This window comes from Cystoisospora suis (genome assembly GCF_002600585.1).
Source record: "Cystoisospora suis strain Wien I chromosome Unknown contig_2163, whole genome shotgun sequence".
Lineage (NCBI taxonomy): Eukaryota > Apicomplexa > Conoidasida > Eucoccidiorida > Sarcocystidae > Cystoisospora > Cystoisospora suis.
The window spans coordinates 1-24,589 of record NW_027154962.1 but is presented as its reverse complement, the minus strand read 5'-3'; the positions used below and the strand labels follow the sequence as shown (position 1 = coordinate 24,589).

The window sequence follows — 24,589 nt, the reverse complement described above, 5'->3', positions numbered from 1 at the left end:
TTCTTGCGGCAGCCTTTACACCGTCCTTCGCAATTGTCCGTCCCTTTCTCCCTCTTCTGCACTTTCCCGAGGGCAATCCTGAGCCAGGGTGTCCCAGGGGCGATCTGTACCCTCCGCAGCTCGCGCCTTTGCAGTAGTGTCAAAGCAAAAAGTGGAATAATGTAACTTCTGCGCTTCTTGACAACAGGCCGTCCGCTGAGCGGCCACCCGAGGCGGCGCCACCGTCGTTGGTCGTCGGGGACGCACCACCGCGTGGGTCCACTGGAGCGTCCCACAAGACCGGTGATTTCCCCAACGGCGGCCCGGATCACGTCATAAAGCAATTGCTTAGTTGTAGTCCTCTCCAGCGTTTTCAGCCTTCTGGAGAGGCGTAGGTTTTTTTTTTAATCAAGTGGACTGTTCCCTACTTGGACGCCGGCACTACTGGACTCTTAGACTGGACCGACGACAGAGCCTCGCGCTGTTGACCGGTGCCACTGGGAGGTTTTCGCTCCACGTGCCGGTTGAGAGCGTTGTCTAGATCCTGTCTCTTTGTATATCTGTGCATTGAGTCTCGTTTGTCTCCTCTCTTCGTCGGGCGTCTCCCACTACCTCCTGGGGGAGAGACTCACAATTCGTGGCCACCCCGGTCTTTCAGCTAGCCGGCTTTCCACGGAGAACCGATACAGGAACCAAGCCTGTAGCATCGAAAGGCAATCTTCATGCTTAGAGAGGAGAGCTAACTTCTTTCCGTAGTGGACTAGCTTTTGCTGAAATTATGACGCCAAGCCACTGGGGTCGCAGGTCCAGGAAGCGAGGGCCGGACGGAGGGCTGTCTCCGCAGATATCGGCGCCCCGATGAAGGGTTTCCCCTCGCCTGCTCTTTGTCACGTGGTTTCCCGTAATGTTTATTGAATTCCGAGACCTTATTAGCGTCGCCTCCTCCCCCTAGTACCTATCCAGCTCGGTTGTTCGAGAGGACCGTGCTGTCACTTGTCGCGTCCCGGCCTCGCCTTAGAGTGTATTGACACATGTCTAGACTTTCTGAACTAGCAGGACTGTTTTCTCCAAACAATGGAGACCCAGAATTAGTTTCGTGTCGCGTGCGATTCACTGCCCGGCGCCGATACAAGACCTCAACTGTGATGTTACCCCAGTGCGAGTGGGGTCGCAGAGACAGGATTGAGGGTTTCTTACCGGTTTGGGGGCTGGCGTACCGATTTATCGTCTCCATCCAAAAGGGCATCTGTTCTCTCTCGTGGGGTGAAACCGCAGTTCCTCGCTGCGATCAGAGGTTCAAAGCTGCGGATGCATAGACTGCGGAAGGCCAGTGGTTCAGGCCAACATGTGCACCTCTCACTCTCTTGAACCTGCGTCGTCCTGAAGAAAACTTCACGAGCAAGGCCTTGAGCTTGTCGCCGTCAGCACAGTTCCTCCGGCTGTCGCCCGGTTGGTGCGTACCTCTGCCTCGAGTTCAGCTCTAGAATGTCTGTCCCCGGCCTGGTTGAATCTTCTTCTCGTGTGTCTCCAGAAGAGACAGATACCGCAGCGACTTCGTCCCAGGGGAGAGACAGTCAAAAATTTCTCACCCCGCAGAAGCGCCATCGTGTCTTACTTTCATCGATTGCAGGGAGAACAAGGAGCTCAAGTCGCCTGCTGTCGCGTGCCACGTCAGCTGAGGAACCTGCTACGTCGAAGGCAGCGGGGTCTCTAGAGCAGGAGAGGGAAGCCTCCGTGCCGGATACTGGGGCTACCTGGACTGCCGAGCAAGATGAAGAAGAAGGCGTCGCACGCGAAGACAAGTCTACGGAGACCGAAGAGCTCAAGTGCTTACAACGAGGGCAGCGGGGGTACAGCCGGCTACACCGGCCAGATACCCCTGGAACCGAAGAGGATCCTGTCTCGAAGCGATATCGAGGGCTTGATGCAGGAAAATCCAAAAACCCTCGCACGAGTAAGGCCAGGACTTCTGTCCGGCAGATAGGGTGGAATGCTGGGGGGGCCCGGGATCCGGCAGAAATTGGTGAAACCGATTCGAACCGGCCGCGCCTGGCTTCGTACTGTTTTTATTTAGAAGTGCCATCTACGCTCTTCGAGGAGAAAATCACACAGGACAGAAGGAAGGTGTTTCTGCTCCTTCTTTTAGCTATACTCACTAAAGCTAGGTAGCCCGTAGGCATGAACTCATCCGGAGCGAACGGAAGCTAGTTAAGTACCATTACCGCTTTTTGCTTCTCCTAAGGCGTTACATCCCAAGCTAAGACGAACTGAAGAGTGCTGTAGTGCCGCCTTGCCTACACGTCCCTCTGAATACTTCCAAGAGTGGACAATTGTGAGACGTCAGCGTACGTGTCATAGAACGAACTGAACGTAAATACAGCTCTAGGTTACTGGCACTAAGCGGTCGTAGCGCGCCTGTTTGAGCAGGGAGAGGCAGTCAGCTTTCCCGCCTGACACTGTCTATCTGGTTTGAGGGATCTGGCCCGCTTACAATGTGGTGTGTTTCTCCTAGGCCCCCCCGACGTAGTAGTGTGAACAGATGAGCTCCTTGAAACTGCTCTGGACCCGAGTTTGCACTACGTAGCGTAGACAAGTTTGTGGCGGCGGCGGTGATGAGTACATCAACAGCTAGAACGCACCCGTGCTGCGTGCACAGTGTGTCCCCATTCTGATGTCACATTGTTACACTCCAAAACGTTGCCGTCTGTATGAGTGGAAGTGTTCAAAAAAAAAGAGCCGAAAAAAGAAGCTCACAGGACACGGACAGATCATAAGGAAAGACGGTGCGGCAGCGTGAGCCGGTCCGCTCTCATCCGCAGCCGAGCTGCCACTTCATCTTGTTTCGTCTTCGTGATAGGGGTTGCTAGCTGCTGCGGAATAGAAAGCAGCTCAGGTACCAGCACGGCGAAGACGTCCCCGATTGAGAGGAGCGCGTCTTTCGCTCTTCGCAGCAAGAACGGACACGGCAGGGAAGAAAGTGCTGTGTGAAAACCCGTCGCAGATTCAGGCGTCTTAAGATCAGCTGAGAGTAGGGCAGTGTCAACTCATCGCCGTATAGCGGAGCTTACTTGCTGCAGATCTGTAGGGTCAGCTGTACGTGGTGTGATTGTCTGCATGCAGCGAGTACGGGTTTTCAGCATTTTTTTTTCCATTTCCGTCTGTGGGAGTGTATCTTTCCAGGCACGCGTTCGTTGAGTGAGTCTCTTGACGTCTTCGTAACAGAGGATTTGCCGAGTGAAGTGGGAGAATTCGTACTACCTTCACACTTCGAGGACTGTGACGAAGCCGACAGAGAAGAATTCTTGAATTTCATAAAGCGGGAGCAAGCTGCCATTGACGCGCAGAACCGGCACGGCGGTGGTCTCCAGGAAGATGCTGCGCTTTCGGCGTCTCCCTCGGGCCTGCACCAGTTTGGACCTGAAGAGCTGAGCAACCAAGGTCGTCCTGATCACGGCGAGGAAACAGGAAATGGCAGTGAGGCCCGCGCACAACCTGATGAAGACTGTCTGGAAAAACACATCTTGGTCGAGGAGGCTGACAAGGAAGAAGCAGAAGCAGCGTGCAACGCATCAGTCAAGGCTGAACCACCCACAGGGGGACAGTCGGCCCGTAGCATCTGTCTCGGCACTGAATCGCCACCCGGGGACATCTTGAACAGTGAAGTCCAGAGAAGGACCAGTGAGTCCACAGCTAAAGTCTTAGACACACCGGAGCCAGCGTTCGTTAGAAAAGGCGGGACGGTGTTGGAAGAAGAGATCGCTAGTGGCCGGAACACTAGAAGACGAGCAGCTCGGTGCCGACTCGCTGCGTGGGCAGTCGAGAGGCGACAGCCAACCAGTTCTTCAGGGTTGCTGCGCGCAAGGGAGGTCGCTGGGGAGGAGGTGGGAGGGAGCGACTACGAGAAAGACAAGGATCACTCTCAGCTTGTGGAAGGAGAGGAAGACCAACAGCGAACGAACTCGAGAGAGGACGAACTGTCCGCAGGGGCGACCGAGAAAAGGCTTGGAGTGCACTACAGTCGCTACGATAAGTCTTGGGTAGCAAGGTATACACATGGTACGTATACTGAAAGAGCCCGTGTAGCGTCCGCTGTCGATGCGAATCGCTGCTCGCTTGTATTCTCGCAGGCCCACTGATACCTTCGGTCTGTCGCCTGACCTTGCGCTCTGGGCCGTGGTTGTTCCGCCCTTATGGGAGCCACGGCCAAGAGTAGTCACCTGGTACCATAGTCGGTCATGCACGGACACTGAGCGGGCACAACTCTATCAAGTAGGCCTTCACACACCTTATCTCTCATGTGGCCGTGTGTACGCACAAGTGTGTATGACTGCACACATCCTGTAGCTTTGGAGTCTTGTAGCTAGTGTGGAATGGGCACTGAAAAGGTCTCGCAACCTGCCGTATCACAAGGTCAAGACTCTTTCTTTAAGTGTATGCGTTGACTCGTCCTCCTTTTGCTTCAGTTAGCGTCCTACAGATCTAGTTCTTCGAGCGGACGTACTTCGAGATCAGCGCACCAGCTCACTGAGGGAGGCATACGGCAGGCCAATGGCCAGGGCTTCCGAATCAGAGCTTGACTGTAGTCGTGTGCTTTCCCTTCCAGGTGGCCGTGTCTTGAAGAAGTACTTCTCGGCAAAGGTCTATGGCTATGAACTGGCCCGGGCTAAGGCCATCGAGGCCCGCCTGCATATGGAAAAGGACGCGCAACTGTGGAGCTCTTTCTACCCCGGTTCTCGGTCTCCTCCTCGCCCTGCTGCAGACACGAGCAGCTCAACCAGAGTAACCACACGCAGCAACAGCACCGTCACGCAGTTTCAAACGGATTCAGCTAGTCCTTTGGTTTCGCCTTCCGAGCAGCAAGACACCAAGGGTGCGAACTATGGGTCACCTGCTGATCGTAAAGAAAAGTCCGGTGCAGCGGCGACTGGTTTGCAGACAACTTCGCAGAGCGGCTGGGATCTTGCTACGGGCGACGCGTTTTCCAGTATGTCAACCGGTCCGTGCCTGAGCGGAGCACTCTCGAGTGCCGTGGGAGTTTCAGACCCACTGCAGGCCACTCAGCAACAGAAGACTCCACAACAGTTTCAACACCCAGCAAACCAGCCCGAGAGAGGTGGGGCGATCTCGGCGCCCCTTGGAATGTTAGTGAGTCCAGTGCCGGTTGTCAGTGGCGCTCTTCATACAAGGGTGGGCGGTACCACTCCTCACTGGACCAGTTCCTTGGCACTAGAGACAAGTGGAACAGGTGTGGAGAGCGGGGGAATGGGCGGTGACCAGCTCAGCTTGGCACCCGAAAGTGAAAAACCCGTAGAAAACGCGGAGGCAGGGTCAGCAGAGGGACGCTCGGGCACCCGTATGATTCGGGAGGCACGCTCGCTGGACGGAGAGGAACCGGGGACGGAGAAGCACATCGCAGCTCTGAAACGAGACGAGAGAAGTGATGCGACAGTCGCTGACAGACGTAAAGCTCGCCTGACACACCCCCAGCCAGTACTAACCACCTCACGTTTTTCGGCGAGCGTGACTAGCGAAGCGCGCAACGAGGACAGTGGTTCGTTGATGCGGGCAGGTCCCGGGCCGATCGGCGATGTCAGGGAGGGCGTGTGCTCGGCAGGCTACCCCCTTTCTCCTTCCGGGACCGGGGCAAACACCCCCAGCCCTGAACTGGCCAGCCCGCTGCCAGCGCCACGTTTTGCGCCGTCATGGCCGAGGGAGGTGACGGGGAGTCAGGTACATCCAGGTGCAGTCGGCGGTCTAGGAGGAGATAGCAGGACAGAAGTATTGCCGTTGCCGGGGGGAAGCTACATGACTTCCCCCATCTCCTTGGCCATGCCGGCAGTTTCGGCGGCAGCCGGGTTTTCGTGCTTACCCGGAACGGCTTCGAGTGTACCCGTGGGGGGGATTCCAGGTGTCTTCTTTCCTGCGGTCCCCCAGCCTGCCTTTGCGCCATACTGCTTCATGCCGACTCCATGTCTCCCTCTTTTCTGGAGGGGGGGTTCCTTTGCTGGCCCAGACTGTTTTTTTCCAGGGGTTGCTGATACTCTTTCGCCCCCGAGTGCGTGCGGGGTACTGGAATCTCAGGCAGGCAAGACAGCTGGGCTGCTGGGGCGGGGCGCGGAGGGAGCTGCCCAGGCTGGGCGAACTCAGGGTGTTGGTGGTAATGTTGATACGGGAAAGCCAGACAGAACTGCTACATCTCGCTCCTGTTCTCCTGAGAAAGAACCGAATCTTGCAGGCTCGAGTACCGGACAGACTGGGGCCAATTGTAAGCAAGTCGAGTCAGAGCTAACTGCAGATTTTTCATCAACCGGGTGTCCGTCACCGGAGTATGGCAAGCGCGTTCTCCACGAAGACGCGCCTTTCACTTCAAATTCGCAGTTCCGAAGTTTCCATGCGAGTTCAGCGATGACAAACGTTCCTCTCCTAGGCAACGTCACCGCAGAAGGAACCTCAAGTGGCCTGTTTAATCCCTATTTTACTCAGAGTACTCCAGGGTGGCCTTGTGCAACCGTGGCTGCTTATTCCTCGTTTGTGCCTCTGGCAGGCCCGTCATTCCCGATTCCCTGCATCGTCCCGCAGACCCTCTTTGGTTGGCCTCAGACACCCTCGGCGGTTCCGGGCCCTCTTCCCTCGCCGGAAGTGCGAGCGGGAAACACGGCGCTACAGTCGGCGGCTTTCAGTCCACAGCCATCCCCTACCGGCAGCAGCGGTACTCGCGCGCTGTGTCGTTCTCGCGAATACCCTGTTAGCGAAGCTGGGTCCGGTGAAGCATTGACCAAATGATCAGATTATCGGGAAAGCGATGCCCGCCGAAGACCAGATGTAGGTGAGGGGTACACAGAAGACGCCAAGACAGTGTCACGGCTTGTCCGTTAGGGTTCGGAGACCGCGATACAGAGGCCGTGGGTATTTGAAGGGATGGCATTTTTTTAGCCGCGCTGAGCGGTCAGCGTAGGCAGTATCGAGTAACTGTTCAGACAGACGGCTAACGAAGTGCCGAGGTGGTACTCACAAACAGCGAGCCTGCTGTTCTCATGGAAGCTGGCCCCTAGAGTCATTGAGCGTCGAGTAGGAGCAGCCGGAGTACCAGTGAACTCGGGACTTCGCAACTGAAAGAAGCATAGTCGAACATCGCTGATACCAGGAGGCATCAGAGTGGAGACACACTCAACGGATCGCCTCTTTGTCTGCTTTGCTATCGAGCGTTTACGGGGGCGGAGCAGAAATGTCAAGCTGCAAAGGTCCATTTCGAGCTGTAGTGTCATCAGCACCTGAGCGTATCCGGCTGGCGTATATGGTGGTATGCATAGGAGGAGAGGGGCCGTTTCCGGCCTACTCTTTCACCTTCGGTTCGTAGCCTACGCTACGTGTAAGGCGTTCGGAGTTGGTTCTTGGGATGTTTCATCGAGCTGCAGAGATACACGGGTGATTCATTCTCGCCGACGAGCCAGCCTTGTTTGCCCAAGGACGGTTTCACTTTGCTTCCCAACTTTCATGATTCAAACGTAGCGCCAGGCAGGGGGGCCGCTGTACTCGGCCGAGTACTGCGACAGTGTTAAGTTTCACGTATGTGTCCGTAAAATTGCCGTTCTGTTTCTGCTTTGGCAGAATCGGGTTGTAGCGTTCGCCTTCCGCCTTCAGGAGCGTTCTCTTGTTGGTAGCATCTGTGTCATCACATACCCCCCCGCTCCGCCTGTCCCATTCGTTTGCCCTGCGCGGATCTGTTTTCTTTGCTCCTTCGCCGCACCTTCAAGAGGAAGCACACGCTCCCCCCTTCGCGTTCTTGTTAGGTGGTGTTGAATTTTTTTTTTTGCGTAGGGAGCCCTGGTGCGGTGTTTACCCGTGTTGAGCTGCTCCTCACAAGAGGCGTAGGTGCGCGTCTCGGGTTCATAGGTTGTGCGAGATCACTGTTACATCAGGGAGTCTGTTAGTGAAGCTACCCTTGGGTACAAGGCATGTATACCCACCGGCACCGTTTCCTATCCTTGTCCCAGACAGTCTGTTCGTGCAACGTGCCCGTAGCCGGGCGGGAAGGTGTCACGTGGAGAGGGAGGAAGACGTCTAAAAGGGCAGAAGGGGAAAAGGCCCGTCGTAATGTCCTAGCCCGGAAGCTACCACGGTGCTTACCATTTGTCATTCGGCCCGAGGTAGTTTCTAGACGGCACTTACTTCTTAGCCCGGCGGCCTCCCCAAAGCAGTTTTTTTGAATGGTGTAGCTGCTGTGCGTCCTGGTGACGCTTTTTCTCATCGCATCCGTCTTAATTGCCTTTTCCGCGTGGCGCGGACTCGCGGGTCGGCATCAAAAGGCGTTTTTCTTATTCGTCAGGGAACAACAGAGGACGGCGGGTGTTTGTCCCCGCGACAGTGGCTGTGATTCGTGTGTATTATCCCTCCACATTCACTTGTTGCGATCGAGAGCCCAGAGCCCTCGAAGCGTGGGTTGCTCATGTTGTTTGGCAAACTAAGGTGATAGCCTTGTTTCTGAGCTCCGTTCCGAGGAAGATTTCGGAGTGCATGCCTTCAATAAGAATGGGACTGAATTGTCGCCGTGCGAGCCGACCAGGTAGATATATCGCGGTCCCTCGCGGCACTGCTTTGTGAAGCAGGTGGCTTGTTCGTTTTCGCGGGCGACAAGGCTCTTTCGACGGTAATTCTGCGCTGTGGACCGTAGACGTCGTTGCCTCATCTTGAAACAGATCTTCAGCAGTGAAACGACACAAACGAAGACATCTTGTCACTGGAAGCTACGCCCTTGCGAATACAGAAGGATGCTCGCTGGTACGTATAGGTTGTGCAACCGATTGTTGTACAGGGGTTACTTGGAGAAACTGCGGCCAAGCACTGGCGCGGAGGCCACGAGGTCAGGGGAACGGCATCTAACGGGTAGCAGATTCCAGTGTGCGTAGTCGGCTCGAAGGCTGCAGATGAAACTACGCTAGAGCTCTGGTGTACATTCTGTACTCCTCGAATCTCGTATCAGACTCAGGAACGTGAGGAGCGATATTCATTGAACCCCTTCTGTCCCTGCAGTGTTCCAGCGGCCCTTGGTAGACTTTCGCCGGCGCTGTGGTCGTCTGCAAGAAACAAACAATTTTCCGCTGCATGGCCGCAGCTAAGTTCCCACACTTCGAGACATTTCAGTTTCTCCTAACTCTTTGCGTTTCCTTCACTTGGGGCCCAGTGAGTCTCCCTGAATTTGGCATACTTGGTTCGTTGCCGGAGGTTTTTCCCTGGACGAGCTAAACTAGCAGGACTGCTTTGGGCCCTCACAAGACCCGCTAGTGACAGGGCTCTCGCTCTGGGTGACTGCACACAAGACACGCTATTCTTTCACAAAGCTATCTTTTCTTCTGTGCATGCGCATCTTTTTTCCCCTTTTCGGGCAATAGCGGGGCTTGTTCTCCACATTTTTGCTTCTTCTTCCTTGGATCGAGTCCAGGTTTCTCACCGAATCCCGGTGTGTGCCCGGCACCAACGCACCGTGCCCTCCTGCGCACTTGTGGTCGGATTTTGGCGATCTAAGACCGCTAGCAGCACTCCAGGGAAGACTTTTTTTCCGCATGACGAAGGATAGATTTTTTGGGGGGGTTCTTGACCGATGCCGGTCTCCTGTGTCTTGTGTGTCTGCTTTTTCCCGCGTCCTACCCCTTCTCCTAAGGTCCCGTTGGTCAGTGGAAGCAAGAGCAGCACTCACAGCTAGGACTAGTGTCGAACACAGAACCCTTGTCGGGTGGCTTGTCGATTACCACGTCATGAGGGACAGAAATTTCTGAAATCTCCTCCAGAGCAGCTTTCCCGCCCGCATACGGCGTAAGCGATGGAGACGGAGGGCGCGCGGAAGGCGGGAGGAGCGGGTATAGGCCATTAGCAGCTTGCAGGGAAGTGTCGTCGCCGATAAAAGTCGAAATCGATTACCTGAAAAAGCAATTAGGGGATTTCCAGAAAGACTCCCTCCACACCTCTCTGAGGCACGTCGGCGTACTTCGTGCCTTACCCGAGACTAACAAGCCCTCGGCAGACCGTGTGCGATTCCCTGTCCCGTCCTGCCGTTTTAGTTCTTACTAGAAAAATAGCATCTTTCGATCGGCTTCGTTTCTGTACCGTTTTCTTCCACACTCGGCATCAACTTTTCTTCCGCAGACCCAGTACTTCTTGTACTCGGGAGGGGAATGTCGTACCGCTTGGTGTAAAGCTCAGAGGCTCTTAGACGAGTGTCGTTCAAAGAACTCTCGCTCTATTTCAAGACCTGTGATCCCCTCAAAGTTCCGGACAGAGAAACAACTAAGACTACCCGTAATTAAGGGCCCATCAGAGAGGGAGACGCAGAACTCGACTTTTTTTTTTCTGGCGCCACGTGTTCACGGTTCGGTACTTGGATCTCTTGTCAAAACGCTTGCTTTTTTCTCTATTCGAAGAGACTCGTGGTCTTTGCTTTTGACAATGCCCTATCCCACTGCGAGATTTCGGCAAGAGGCTACTGCCTCTTTCCTTTCTTCTGCTGCGCCGTCGGTACACCATCCAGTTGAAGACATTCAGCAGTCTGAGGGTGAGGGCGAGCATCCCCGTTCGGTTCCTGCTTTTTTTGCTCCCACTGACGCACAAAAGACGAGAATTCCGTCAATCAGAAAGAAAGTGAAGACTTCTGTTTTCAGTACCCTTCCGTCCTCTGCTGCTACAGCCGCTCCGACACCTGAACTCTCTCACCCCGATCCTGAAAAGCGTGTCACAGTAACTCGAAATAGTTCACTAAGAGTCAATGAAGCAAGAAGAACCACCATTTCTCTCCGTAGAGTCAATCTAGCTCGTCACACTCGTCGAGAATCTACTGCATACAGTAGCGCCTCCTTTCCTTCTCAGCCGCATGTCGGAATTTGTCTTTCTTCTTCGGCCTCAGCAACTGTCAGAAGATACAGCAGGCATCTCCACGGTCCTTCCCGGATATCCACCGAGCGTCTCTCCCGGGTCGCTTCTCCGGTCATCACCCCTTTGCCCCTCTCCTTGTCTCCCGAAGGTCTTTCTGCTTCTGAGAACTTGCGTGATGGATCTCCGACCCGAGTGCCAGTTGCTCCTTCATGTTCTCTTCCTCTTGCTCCTCCATCAGCAGGTCCTCCAGGAAAGGCCTCTCTTCCCTGTCTCGTTGACGACAACGTCTCCCCCCCCCATGCTTGTGGGCCATCTATGTCACACGCAGTTTCAAGAACAACAGAAACCTCTTCTTCTCTTGAAAAAGCTCCTTCGGTGTCAACGTCTAGCACACAAAGGCAGTCTGCATCACGCTTATCCTCACCAACCTTGGTGTGTGGGGGGGGGGAAGCAATCAAGATTCAGAACGTCTCCTGTCCCCAGGGTAGTACGAGGCGAGAGGGAGAGGGTGGAATTCTGCGCCGGGTACTCGCTTGTGAAGATTCTCTTGGATTGAATAAAGAGGTCACGAGACACCTGCAAACACAACGAAAGAAAGATACTGAAACGACAAAGATTCAGACTAGTAGGAGTTCAGTGACGCTGAACCGCCACAGAGATGAGAAAGAGGTGGAAGGCTTACAAGCAAGCCGAGGAGTGGAACCATCCCATAACATACCAATAAAACACGAGCGTCTAGCTCGGTTAGATCCGCTTGTCTCTGCTGTAGCCCAGTAAGCTATCAACCACTCTTTAGTTGATTTCTTTTGTCTTCGTGAGCTGACGAACACGAATCTGCTAAGACTTTATTGCTCTGTCGTATACAGTGACCTGCGCTCATTCAGACGAAGTGGCTGTCTGCTGATCTCTGGGAAGAAACACGTCTTTCTTCTCGCTTTCTCCCGTGGTCGCAAAGTGAATCATTCTCTCGTAGCCTCTGTTATTCTTGGTTTCTCCGTTCTGGTCTGATTAAGTATGCGAACAGAAATTGCAGGAGGCTCACTTCACACATCTCCATTTTCTCTGGAAAGTCTTCGAGACCCCTTCGCGGAGCGAAGCCTTCTTTCTCAAAGAAGTGCCTTTGTATATAGACCGATTGTTTTGTCTCCTTTCTTTCTTCCTGCTCAGAGAAGCTCTTGAGATGTCACCCCAGCATCGATGCTTCATGATGAGTCCTTACTTGCCTTCTCGCGATTCTACGGCGTCTGCGAGGAAGAGTCCGTTTCAAGAAAAGAACAAGCTAGCCTTCTGGGCCCGCGTACGTTGCAGAAGACACCTGGAGCCTTGCTAGACTTCAACGGCCACCATCAGCTTATCTGTGTGTATCGAGTTAACGCGGGGAGAATCTCCTTGTCACGTCGATTGAAAAGACAGTCCTCCTTCCTTTGCCTCTCCGTACACATTTTCACGCCCCAGCACAACGAGTGATCGTGAAAGGAGAGGCTTTCTTTTGGACGAAAAGGAAAAGACATCCATCAGCTTTGCAGATATCTTCGCGTCCTTCTCGCGAGACTCCAAGATTGTTACCTCATCCTATGCTATGTTCTTATCTACATGACGAGTTTCCTCTTTCAAGACAGAGCTGTGGCCGCCTAATATGGGATGTATGCAGGATCACCTGTCACTGGGTATAAGGGGGCTTCCATAAAGCCAAAGCCTTTCATCATATACGAAAGGCCTTCGCATAGAGAATATTCCCTACAGCAGCTAAGCTGCTGGAGTAATACACGTCTCTGTGAGTGCAGTCAGGTGACTCGTATACAAGTGATAGCCAGATATATATTCAGGTTGGTCTCTTTGAGAAAGCTCTGTTACTTCAGATTCAGTCCAGTTCACTGCTTCGGTCTCGTCTCTCTTTCCTTCTGTGCTTTCTCGCTGAATCCTTCCCTAGTTGTCTCCTCTCCAATGTAAGAGATAGCTGATGGAGTTTCGAGGGAGACTGTTTGCCTATCTTCAGGGACAATGGAAGTAAGGAAACCTGATGACTCGCCTAGTTATACAACGAGGAGGGGATGGGAAGACAAGACGTCCTTTTGCTTGTGGCGAGCTGAGGTTACATGCATCTCCACCCACGAGATTTTTTTTCTCTACTTGTCACGCCTCTTATCCTGTTGTGTCTGCTTTTACCGCGTCGCTCACTTACAACAACAGGCAAGCTATGCGTTGACTCGATTCAAAGGACAGCCATTCTTTTCTTCGACAGACCTCTCAGAGTTCATGCTGACGCTCCTCGGGAACACAGAGTTTCCTTGGATGATGATGAGTAAGTACGGGACGGTCCACCTTTACCGCAAGATGGAGTATGGAATGAGCTGAAAAGGGCAAAGCAAGCAAGTAACACGGAGTTGTTTCGAAATGAGAGTTGTCCACAAAAATTCGACGCTTTCCCTTCATGTCGTAATATGCGTTCTCGGTTATAAGTGTTTTTGTTGTTCGTTCTGTCGTACTAGAAAAGTCTCGTAGTCTATCAGGGCTTCTCACTTTTCTTTCTTCTCAAGTCTATGCTTGAGGGCACCTTGCTTCGCATGATTCTCATCTCTGCCCTTGGAATCGCACGACAATCTTGTATTACTCTCAGATACCGGGACTGCTGTCGTACTTCTCTCTGTACGCTTGTTTCTTATTTTGCCTATGCTAAGTATCTCTGTCGCTTTTCACTTGCGTGTTGTGTGGAATCTTTGCCTCTGTACTCTCGGTACTTCTCCCTTGTGTTTAGAGACACGACGTCCCTGAGTGTGTTTGTCAACCCACTTGAGCGGCCGATTCTCTATATCCACACTTCGCGCAAGGAGACTAGTGGGCATATATGTATGCCTTTCATATTATTGTCATGGTTGAGAGAGTGGAACCTCCCAATCAATCGTGTCAACTCAACATGCTTGATAAAGTCCAGCTGCCCTTTCCTGCGTCTGTTGTGAGCAAGTGGAGTATCCATGCGGTCATCGTCTCTCCCTTCCTTTCTAGTAATCATATCTCTTTTTCCCTACAAACTAAGACTTCCGGCTGCCTCTTTCTTTCCGTTCAGAACCTGATCTTCTCCTTCAAGGCTTGACTACGTGTGGCGCAATACAAAGGTTGGCACATCTCCTTGAGGGATATAATTCAGCTGTAGATGTCGCTCGTGCAGAGGCTCTTCATTCTACAGATCCTCCATGTCAGGGAAAGAGTCCTGGACAAGGAGCTGAAGAACAACAACAGCAAGACAATTCTTCTTCTGTTCCTTCTTCTTCGTCTGTACCTTCAAGTTTGAGCAACTCGCCTTTTCTCTCTGGCCTCCTCCGTGAAGCAGCGGTTCATGCCTTGGGCTCATCCACTTACCTTCTTAAGCACGCGCTTCTTACAGGGGTCATGACAACAACAGCCGCTGCCCGGCGTCTGTTGAGTTCTGCTGCCGGGAAAGAGAGAAGAGGACACAAAAGGAAGAAGAGAGAAGGAGAAGAAGAAGGCGAAGATCATCATGGAAAAGGTGGTGTGACTACAAATGACAACGACACCATGTATGCAAGTCTTCCTGCTCTTGAGGTACGTACGTTGCCTAAGAGGGGCGACGGGACAGCTCTCACGGAGCATTGCGTGTCTGTAAGGTTGTTTCAGTTCAATAGTAAGCTCCCCTCTTGCTCGCGAGAAATGACATGCCTTTTGTATACCTATACTCCGGAGGGGTCCTTACAGACTGTGGCACTCAGAGAGTCGACGCGTTGTCGTAATGCCGGTGGTCGCCTCGTCGATCTTTCTTTACGGCTTCGCCTTTTCCCTGGTGACTAGAGATTTTTTCTTCCTCCGCCACGACGATAGCAAAAAGGTCACTGTCCCGCCGGCGTTCAAGCAGTCCGCGGCGTTCTACATATACTGCGTTTCACGAAGGGCTTCGGTAAAGTGAACATCTGCATGTGTTTTATGTCTGTATAAGTCATTCCCTACAAGGGTCCCGCCCCGTCAATATCGCCCAGGCCTCCATCCATCTTCTTCTGCAAACATGCAGACCCAAACAGATACATCTAATTGCATACATCTTCACTGATTGACGTTCTTTGAGCGACTGGGGGGGGGGGGGGGGGGGGAGGACGGCCTTTGAGTCGCTGCCTCTGTGCTTGCGAGAAGTCTCCTGTTCGCTGGCTTTTTTGCCTCCCCAAGCGGAATCGTAAGTCTGATTGAGCGTTGTGTCTCACCTTCGTATTCCACACTCTCAAAGTCCGGCTTTAACCTTACCGTTCTCTCTCGCTTGCTGTCATCCTCGTTTGCTGGTCTTGGGTGTCTTAGGTCTACTCGTTCATTACGTACCACTCTGTTCAGACCCACCTATCTTTCGTAGGTGGAGTCTATTGTCGTCCTCGTTCTCGACTAGTTCATTCGTGGTATCTTCTTTACTGAAGTGCGATATCTGAGAGCCTTATCAACAGGCCGGCTTCTACGTGTCGTGTCGGGTTTGTCTTCTCTTCTGTCCCGTCTCTGTAGGACTGCCTAGCGGAGTTTCATCGTTGGCTAACAGAAGACTCTGAAGTGCAGGAAGGAAATCTTCTGGGTGTAAGACTGATGCATGTCCGTGTATGAACTCATACAGGTGTTTGCTTTTTGCTTTTCACCATGCTTTCTTCTCTGTTGGACCTCCTAGTACCAAACAGAAATGCACAAAGCTATAGATCGTTTCGGTGGGTCCTGGAGGGCATTTACGGTCCCCCGCCCTAATCAGGAGCTCTGCCTCGCAAGCAATCTGTCGCATGTATGCCTTCCCTATCACCAGTCTCCGTGTAGAACAGACACATATCAAAGAGAGGGATATCAGTTGTAGTGCGACGCTCCATGTCGGCTCATTACTCCGTTCATGTTGAACACGTTTGCTAAGCTGAGTGGTTGCCGTCGGCTCATTCCCTCTCTTTTGTTGTGCAGCTGCAGCAGCTGCCTGGGCTTTCGTACTACTGTTACCACGACGCTCCCCTTTTATCGAGAAGGTTTTTGCCTCTTTACTCTTGGAACAAGCATGCAGTCCTCAAGAAAACCACAGGGCGCGATGTTCTGAGCGTGACACTTTACAAGAGGCGACAGTCGCATTATTTCCATCGTTTTATCACCCAACTTGTGTATATACACGTTACTCCATGTATCTATAGGAGTATATGCATGATCATATGTGTGTGATGAAGGGCATTTTTTTGCCGTCCCTCATGGATAACAATGGGTGTCCTTGATAATACAACTGTATATCTATATCACACGAAGGTCTTTCGAATAGCAAGCTTGAAGGAATGAGGGAGCGGCATTCTCATCGGCCCTCTTTGTTGACTTTGAATCGTGCGCCTCCAGTCGGGTGACGCAGAAGCTGCATGTAGCACGGGGACTGCTGAAACGTTCTTACTTCGCGTCGATCTTCTCCATCGTTTCTGGGAGGGTCTGTGGTCCCACTCCTCTCTCCAGCCTACCGGAGAGGTAATCCCAGAGCCGTCTGACAAGGCAAGGCGTCATCTCAGAGCCCGTGCTGCTGTCGGTGTCTTACTAAGGCCGTAGAGTTTGCCATTTCTTGTGCTGCGATGGTCGTCTATAGCACACAGATCTTCCGAACATCTCCTTGACATTGGACGCGGGTCTTGTCCTTCGTTGTTTGACCTAGCAAGTCATGTGAACTTACGTTCTTTGCATGCAGTTCCCTCCGTCTCGGTGACCTAGTATATGGAGGCTGTCCTGGGCGTAACTTTTCTGGAATGATTGCCCTCGTCAGTCTTTCACACTCTACAGTACAGAGAACTATGTCCATCCTAGGACGCTTCTAGAGGAGAGTGTACCTGTGCGGTGGTTTTGCGTGTTTGAGAATCTGTGAGCTAGCAGTGACACATGGAAGCCTTTCTTGCAAATATCAAGAATATCCGTTGTATTAGCGTATCTTATCTTTCGTTTTTCGTCTTACTCTACACTCTTTCATGCGTCTTTGAAAAGGCTTAGAGACATTCTCTGTTCTATCACCCTCTTCTACGAAAAGAGCTGTTTGCTCTCAACGTGAACACCTCAGTTCTCATCTGTCTGTAGTCACGAATGCCACCGTCAGCCACGAGTGAATCCATCAATCGCTTAGAAATGCTGGCGATTCTCTAGTGAAAAAAAGAGGGAAGTACGGGGAGAACAAGCGCGTTCTCCACTTTTCTCTCAGGAGAATGGGGGCGACTTCATAAGAATACTTTCAGACCGAGTGAAAGTAAATGTACGAGCCGGCGCTGTTGTGTGTCTTCTAATTAGAACGATAGCAACAGAGAGAGCCCTTCATTGCATGGGTTCGCGTCTTACATACTAGTTCTTATCTTGGTGTCTACTCCACGGGATCCAACAATAAGGTCACCAGACAACCTGATCTATCAAGCCTGTCCCGTGCCATCTACTATTTGCACAGGATACCAGGAGCATGCCTTCAACATCGTCATCATCAGTTTCTTTCTCTCCTTCGTTTGAAGCTTTCGTTGGGTTTCTTCTCACCTTACGCCCACCCCGTCATCATCTCCAAGTATCTTTATGCTGTCTTCCAGTCTCTACTCTTCTAGTACTCCCCTCCTCTTGTCCGTCTACTGACTCCTTGGTACACCCCTCAGGATGCGCTTCGTCTTCTGCCTCATGTTACCCTGGAACTACACCGGAAGCGTCGTCGAATGATGGCATGTCATCGCTCCAGAATGGACCAAGAGGTTTGTCTAGGCTCGTTTTGGGTTCCGACGGGGATCATGCGACCGCGAGAAGCAATACCACCGAGCAGCGTGCGATGCCATCCTTCTCTTCTACGTCCCGTCGCGATGTTCAGCAAAGTTCAGATCGCACTGTGACGAGTACGGAGACCGCCGGTGGTGAGGCTAGCCAGGGCAATAAAGCAAGTCTATCCTATTTCCGCAGACTCTTGGGCTCTTTATTCTCCAAGAGGAAGGAAGGAAATGTCGCATGCGAAGAAAGTGCTGTCATTTCTGCTGCGGATGAAACACCTTCTTCAGAGATTCTTTTGACGGAGTCTGAAACAAGCGTCGAGTACCTAAATCTTGTCAAGATCGTTGTAAATGGAGCGGAAGGCGATAGAAAAGTGAGGTTCATGAATGAAGATCACGGTCTCGGAGGGCCAGGTTGGGGAGCAGAGTCCGAAGTAAAGAGGAAGACAGTATTGTAGTTTGCTGTGAAATCCAAGAGGAGGCTTAAGCTCTGATCAGTCTAAGTGACCTTTTAACCCGCACGCAGAGGAACTGTATGACCCTGATACACATGCTGGAAGCTGAGCCGGTTCTCGGTTGGCTTCAAAACTTCTCGAGGCTATGCCAGCTTCCACCTGTTGCTTTGTCTTCATATTCCTAGTGTTTGGTTACATCGAAAAGGCCTCTTAATACCTAAAGGGCGTCTCTCCTGTTGCTCGGCCCTTCTTATCCTCAGGTGATTACATCGACCTGGAGTGCAGAGGTCTGCGTGGGCTGTCCCTGTTATTTCCCTTATGTTCTCTCTCGACTTTCTCTCTGGGTGAGCCTTTTGTGCGATTTGCTGGTAACTCCTCCCTTGTACAGATTTCGGAGGTGGAGAAAAGCATGGCGCTCTGCCGCCACGCAGCTAGCCACCTGAGGGCATCGGTGCACCTTCTAAGTCTCAGGTAGGGGGGTATCAGGGCGACGAGGAAAGTGATAATGGCAGTAGTGAGCAGCCGGATGAAGGTCACGGTACAGGTTTTCAGCTTCCCTGTAAGCGGCTTTTGGCTCGAGAGATTTACTATACTATCCAGGCAATTCAGTATCAACAGGTCGACCGTTTTGTAACTCCGCCACATATAGTCCGCGAATGGTGTTTCTAAGCACGTTGTACGCAGACATCGTTTCTGCACAGTATCTGCCGAGGCGGTATTCTAACGCGCGCTTCGGGTCATCTGGTTGTCGTAGTTTTCTACAGGCGGCTTTCGGCTGGGCCGGGCCATGGTATCCAGACAGTCCTGTAATGAAGAGTGTTAGAAAGCTTCAGATGATGGACCTCGTTACTGCAAGCAGTGGCAGACGCATATGGGTTGCCTGGTGTCATAGTCTTCTGTCAGGGGCCTTCTTCAATAACGTTTAGGTCTCTTTACATGAGGGTCTGCAGTCAAGAGGACTTACAGAGGTACCCGTCATACTATATCTATATCCTTTCCACGTGGAAGTTTCATTTTCTGATTGCTTTTTCGGTGTACGTGTCTGTTTTCTTTCCGTATAGAGGCCAAGATCACGTTCGTATACAGCTCAAAGTTATAGTATGAGAGAACAGCTGAACAACCTTCAGTAGGGACTGCCTTTAGCGCAACGGCGCTGAGGTTGAAGTGGAGCAGAGCTTATTTCATTTTCTGAGTAGAGGAGTGGCTTCTCATTGCCTCCCACTGGAGGAGGAGAGAATATGAAGTGAAGAATGCGGCTCATGAATATAACACTTACACCCCTGTCTACGTTAGCTCCAGAACTAGAAGAAAGACCTAGTCTGAGGTACCACTGCGTGTGTTTCGAGTGTAGTACGACGGTGAATCCGTTCAACTGTATTCTTTATTTCTACTGTGGTGAACGCAGGACGCCGAAGGTCAGACCGTCCCGTTTCACAAGTGTCCATGCAGGCGCCCACGTTGCTAGGTACAGAAAGGTGTTTTACCACCGGTTGCACTTGGAATGACTTTCAACACGGAAAATAGAATTTCCACAGCACTCTTCCCTGCTGTTGTTTGGTGCGTCTGGTGCAGGATCTCTGAGTGGCGACGAAGAGCTGTCTCAGCTGCCCGCGCTGGAGACTGGAAATGTAAGCAATAGCAGCCCGAGTGTACACCCTCACTTGCTGACGCACAACCCACTTACACCTGTAACGATGTATAGACATAGATACTATGTATGTGTCGTCCTGAAAAGTCTCAGAGTAGCCTCGCAGTATGCGCAGTTGTGCTGTCTCTCTCACGTAGAGCCACTACTATGTACTCCTGTTGGTGTTTCCATACTCGGTTGATCAGTCCCCTTTGATTACGGTTCTCTACCAACTCTGTAGGATGTCACAGGTTCGATGCTGGACCTACGGTTGACATAGGCGTAGCAGTTGTATCTGCTGGTGTAGCGGGGCTGAGCACGCTACTTTGTAACTGACATTACGGGACGTCCCTTAAGAAACTCCGTATCTTACGACAATAGATACGCCGGGCCCAGTCACGTTCCTCTCGGTTGAATTTGTAGGAGTGGCTTCTTAGACAGGCAATGCGGTTATACTTGAGGCTGTCAGTTTTCAAAAATTGTCATATCGTCCTTCAACTCACTAACGGCAAGGCTCTGTCCCCCTTTGCAACGGTCCAGAAGCATGTGTATAAGACTAAAGGTTGATGTGTATTCCAGCAAGAAGCTTTTTATCCAACTAAACGCTGATAGCGCCGTTGATTGGGTAATTCAGCATTTAGAACGAGTCTTATAGAATCAAGTGAGTCTACTCAGGCGTTATTGGTGATTAGACTTTCCAGTCTCCTTCCTGGTCGCCAGGGGTAGTCCTCTTTGATCTGCTCACAGTTACGCCTCCGTTGCTTTCTTTGTGCGCAGGTGCTTCTCAGCTTGTGAACCTCATCGAACAAGCTGAGAGTCACCGCGACGGAGAAGATGCTTTGCTTCTACAGGTAGAACGTGTAAATTTGTGTATGCGCATATCTGTGTGGCAGGCTCGAGGACATAGGAGACGCAAGCAATGGAATTTTGCGGTCTGTATCCAAAGAAACTCTGCCGTGTTGCTCGAGGGTTCCACACTATTTATATATGCACTTCTCACTGTATGGGCTGTCCTCTAGCTTCGGATCCATACAGCGGGAGTTTCCTCCAAAGATTGCGTCTTTCGTACCGTGTCACCGGTACCTTTCTGCGCGTAGCGGCTACGGCGTTAGTCCGTGTGGTACCTCTGTCAGGAGTGAAAGATGACTGGGTCACAAACGGAGAATATCCGATCAGCGTGTAGGAGCCATCGTGGCTGTGGGACCTCGCGGGGATTGGGTGTGTGATCGATATCCGGTACTAGTCCACTTTTTTTCAGCAAACCCGAACTTGCTTTTATCGTACGCATATGCATGTAGGGTCTATATGCGGTGTGTGGCACGCGTAGGAATCGTAAGGTGGTCCTCTACTGGGAAGGAAATGTAGCAACCTATCTTGTCATATCCGAGCACGTGTGATTACGGCTGCTTGGATGTATGTATGGGGAGACAAGTACTGTCGACAAGCGCTTTGACATTAAAAATCTCGCATCCGTACGCCTTCCAAACTGCCCCTAGCAACAGGCATTGCACACTCAACGCGATCGCGTCGTAGAAATCTCGGCCAAATCAGTAAGTATTTTCGTCACTCGCCAAGTGCACATGTGTAAACTTCCTTACAGGTCGAAACGTCTTTGGGCAGGCGCGAGCAGGAAAATACATTGAAGGTTGTGGCGGATACACTTGTACAGACCGCAGCGATCCTTCAACATCATAGGAGGTATGACTCCAGAAAAGCACCCACAGGTGAAGAAAAAAGTTAATCTGTACTGGTGTCGCACTCACGTCCCAGCAAGTCTACACATATGTTGGCTTCCCTCTAGGCCGATAGGTACAGCACGTACGTACCATGAGTTAAGATTGTGGCTCGTTTTTCGGAGTTCTCTAACAAGGAAACACCGGCCAGTGGCGATAGCCTAGAAGTCCAGATGACTAGGCTTCTTCGCTAGCAGTAGTCCTTTGACGAGAGGTTCTTTCGTTGCCTCTCCCTAGCCGAAGACGGTATTGCGGTATGAAACAGACAGCTGTCAATCTTCCATCACCGCTGCTATGTGCGATCACGATCTCTTGTCCCTTACACTGAAGTCCTTCCTACCAGTACGTGCTCGGTAAACTTCTACTCTGCATGCAGGAGCAGCGCCGCCCTGCCAGGAAAGGGGCACCTCAGCCGGGCTGTCGGTGCGACACGACAAGCGAAGGAAAAAATGCAGCGGATTTCGAACTCTTTCGATTCCTTTTCGGTTTCAGGAGGGCGGACAGGTCTTGGCAAGGTAAGAAAGAGGTAGGCGAGTCTTCTGCTACACCAGCCGTTAGACATCACAGACTCCGTAGCCCTTGGGCAGAAGATGAGTGGGACGGACAAACTTCAAAGGCATTCCATACAAACAGCGAGAAGTGACGCGCGCAGATACTCGCTCGGGGTACGGCGTTTGCTTTCCCGTGATCCTGCCCATGAGCCTGAAGAATTTCGTTGTAAACACCAGGGGATGGCAGAATGTGATCGGCGAAGGTTTCCTGCTGTAGTTCAGACCAGCATCCTCCTTGCAACCTGGAGACTCAACGAGCAGGCCGAACGTGATTGTTGTAGAAGCCAGAATTTGAAAGCCTCTTCACGGCGTATGTCAGTTAGAATCCCGACCTGTCATGCACTGAGGCTACTTCGTCTTCTCGTCAAGGCAGCCGACAAGAAAGCCTAAACAGCGGAGCCGACAGTAGTGCGCTCTGACAGTTTTCTGTTTCCGGATCGCATGCCAGCAGTTGTCTCTCGGTTCCGAATGAGTTGAGCGAGGGCTTTGGGCCGCTAGAAGGGGTAGGGGCATGTCCAAAGACGGGCATGTTTCGACATGCACATGCTAAGCTGTATACGGATGATTCTGTTCCGCGAAAACCCGCAGTTTTCCTCTCTGTCGTGAGTTTTCCGATTTCTACCATTAGGGCGGTGGACTCCAAGCAGAGCTAGCGCAACTTCAGCGGCAAGTGCTAGACGAACGGACTGCGGAGCTTCTCGCCACGCTTCCTCCTGTGCCCAGCTCTTCTGTACTCTCCTCGCCTCCCCGCGGCGTCATGTCCTGCTTACGGGGGCGATCGCGTCAGTGTGTCAGACCTCCACGGCCAAGAATTCTTACCAGGCCCTTCTCTCTCCGTCGCGCTCCCGCGGTCTGCGCCGCCGTCTCCCCATGTCAGTCTTCCATGGCGTCGTTCTTTCACCAACTATCTCCTCAGCTGACCACGGTATCGGCACCTGGTCGCGCCGTGTTGTGGTCATCGCCCTCAGCGACGAGACAGAGAGCTAGCATCCGGAGACGAGGCCACGCCCCCCAGAGCACCTCACTGTAGCTTCAGCAAAGCCGGAGTAGGCATTACGCAGCAGCCTGACACCTGGCTTGAATGTCGCCGTGTCTGGAACCCTGGCTGTGCGGTGTTGTGGCGGAGTAGTAGTCCGCAGGGCGTGATCCGAACACGCCGCAACAGGAGCGAAGAGGGAGTATGCAAAGCCACTCAGTAGTGGGCAAGGGCGGACGTAGGGCGTCCGGAAAGCGTTTCTACGCAGTGCTCTCAAGTAACCTCTAGGGTGCCTCACCTGCCGCCGATCTTGAACGCCCGCGGCAGATGTAGCTAGTCCGCATCTTGAAAACTCGTCGCGTCTCGCGGACGCCCCGCTGCACTGCCCACATGGTCATGTGAGTGGCAGACAAGACAGCTTCCGGGGCACTCTGCCCTTCGTACTCACTGTATACGCACGAATTTTACCTGACCAACAAACGCTGTGATGCTTTCCGGGGTGCGGGAGTCCGGGAAGCACCTTCGGTGCCCTGTGGTTCCGTAACCCGACAGCAGCATTCTCTTCTGAAACCCAGGTCGATTTCCCTCCTGCACAGGATGCGCGTTGTAAAGCCGGACCAGTTCGTAGTATTCAAACGGAGCAACTACAATGCAGGAGCCAGCGAAGAAACCCATTTTGCCGGCGAGTTCCCACGATCTCGAGTATCACAGGTTGTCCGGCACAAGGCCTGACAAGGCGCAACACCGCGTAGATCTCGGTGAAGATCCGCATGAGTCCACCAACGCTCCCAGTGGAACGCTGCGAGTCGGCGCTTCGGTCACAAGAGACAGCACGCCGTCAGTTAATGAAGCAACTCGCTGACAACGAAATCCGCATGCACTCAGATCATGTGGCAGCCCACTGAAACAACAATGAAAAGGCGACGTAAATGACGCACGCGGCTAAGGAGTTCCACACGGGCTAGCCGGGATTTGCCGAGGGGGGCCCAGCGGAGTTAGTTCACCGGGTCCTGATACAGCTGAAAGTGCGCTGGCGAACGGACAACGCAGTAGACCGGCTAAGCACCTCGGCGATCACCGAAGCACTTCATACATACACTCTTTGAGTCTGTTCTGGGAATATCTGACCTCTTCCACCTCCCACACGGCTGATGGCGTGGCCTGCCCGCAGGCAGCCCTGCCCGACAGGAATACTGGTGTGCAGTTACAAAAAAACATCAACTCATTCACCAAAGCACTCGGGAGTACGCTCATTTGCTGATTTCTCGTGGCCCCGTGAAGAAGACAGGGTGATGTGGATGCATCCGAGCCTTGTTAGTGCTGATAGAAAGACTATCTGATGCTGCTAAAACCGATTTTTTCCACGTATTCTAAACCGCAAAAGCGCTCTACACTCACGGTGCGACTTGCCAGAAAAATGAGCCCGGAGGATGGTGTACGCCGGGGTCTGTACGTGTTTTGAGCTCCAGATTTTCAGACTTCCGGCCATTTCGACTCCCATGGTTACTCGCGCATGCTCGCTCTCTCCAGCCCAGCTGGCCCCAGTAGGAACATCTTCTCATTGTCTGCGTCGGGGCTCTTGTCCGCTTTTGCAAGGCGGGCAGCTTCGCAGTGCTACGTCGGCACAGCTCTTGCTAGCCACAACCTCCGGAGAAGCCGCCCCGCCGCACCAACGCATATCACAATAACGCC

At 52.5% G+C, this 24,589-nt stretch overlaps 3 protein-coding genes across 3 annotated transcripts; 2 read left to right on the top strand and 1 right to left on the bottom strand.

The window, feature by feature from the left end:
• The first annotated feature begins 304 nt into the window (after positions 1-304).
• CSUI_004602 (ap2 domain transcription factor ap2x-2) lies at positions 305-21,131 on the top strand. Its single transcript, XM_068064790.1, has 12 exons — positions 305-1,933; positions 3,160-4,035; positions 4,583-11,615; positions 12,010-12,139; positions 13,033-13,144; positions 13,907-14,403; positions 15,337-15,405; positions 16,183-16,305; positions 17,258-17,929; positions 18,399-18,481; positions 19,583-19,638; positions 20,531-21,131. Exons 1-3 carry the CDS (start codon positions 1,465-1,467, stop codon positions 6,760-6,762), a joined length of 3,525 nt encoding a protein of 1,174 aa, XP_067923236.1. The 5' UTR covers positions 305-1,464; the 3' UTR covers positions 6,763-11,615; positions 12,010-12,139; positions 13,033-13,144; positions 13,907-14,403; positions 15,337-15,405; positions 16,183-16,305; positions 17,258-17,929; positions 18,399-18,481; positions 19,583-19,638; positions 20,531-21,131.
• Positions 20,446-24,445, top strand: CSUI_004601 (snf7 family protein; the record flags this gene model as incomplete). Its single annotated transcript, XM_068064789.1, has 5 exons — positions 20,446-20,488; positions 21,238-21,335; positions 21,747-21,885; positions 22,550-23,579; positions 24,367-24,445. Coding segments are annotated over 4 exons (681 nt in total), but the record flags the coding sequence as incomplete, so codon positions are not given.
• CSUI_004600 (uncharacterized protein) lies at positions 22,656-24,588 on the bottom strand. Its single transcript, XM_068064788.1, has one exon. It carries the CDS (start codon positions 23,570-23,572, stop codon positions 23,342-23,344), a length of 231 nt encoding a protein of 76 aa, XP_067923234.1. The 5' UTR covers positions 23,573-24,588; the 3' UTR covers positions 22,656-23,341.
• Between the last annotated feature and the right edge of the window lies 1 nt (position 24,589).

Excerpts from the sequence above, each read along its gene's own strand:
- CSUI_004602 (XM_068064790.1), top strand. The coding sequence starts at position 1,465 with ATGTCTGTCCCCGGCCTGGTTGAATCTTCTTCTCGTGTGTCTCCAGAA. Across the intron at positions 1,934-3,159 it reads ATCCAAAAACCCTCGCACGA|GCACGCGTTCGTTGAGTGAG; the intron begins GTAAGGCCAGGA and ends GTATCTTTCCAG. Across the intron at positions 4,036-4,582 it reads GGTAGCAAGGTATACACATG|GTGGCCGTGTCTTGAAGAAG; the intron begins GTACGTATACTG and ends TTTCCCTTCCAG.
- CSUI_004600 (XM_068064788.1), bottom strand. The coding sequence starts at position 23,572 with ATGGGTTTCTTCGCTGGCTCCTGCATTGTAGTTGCTCCGTTTGAATAC.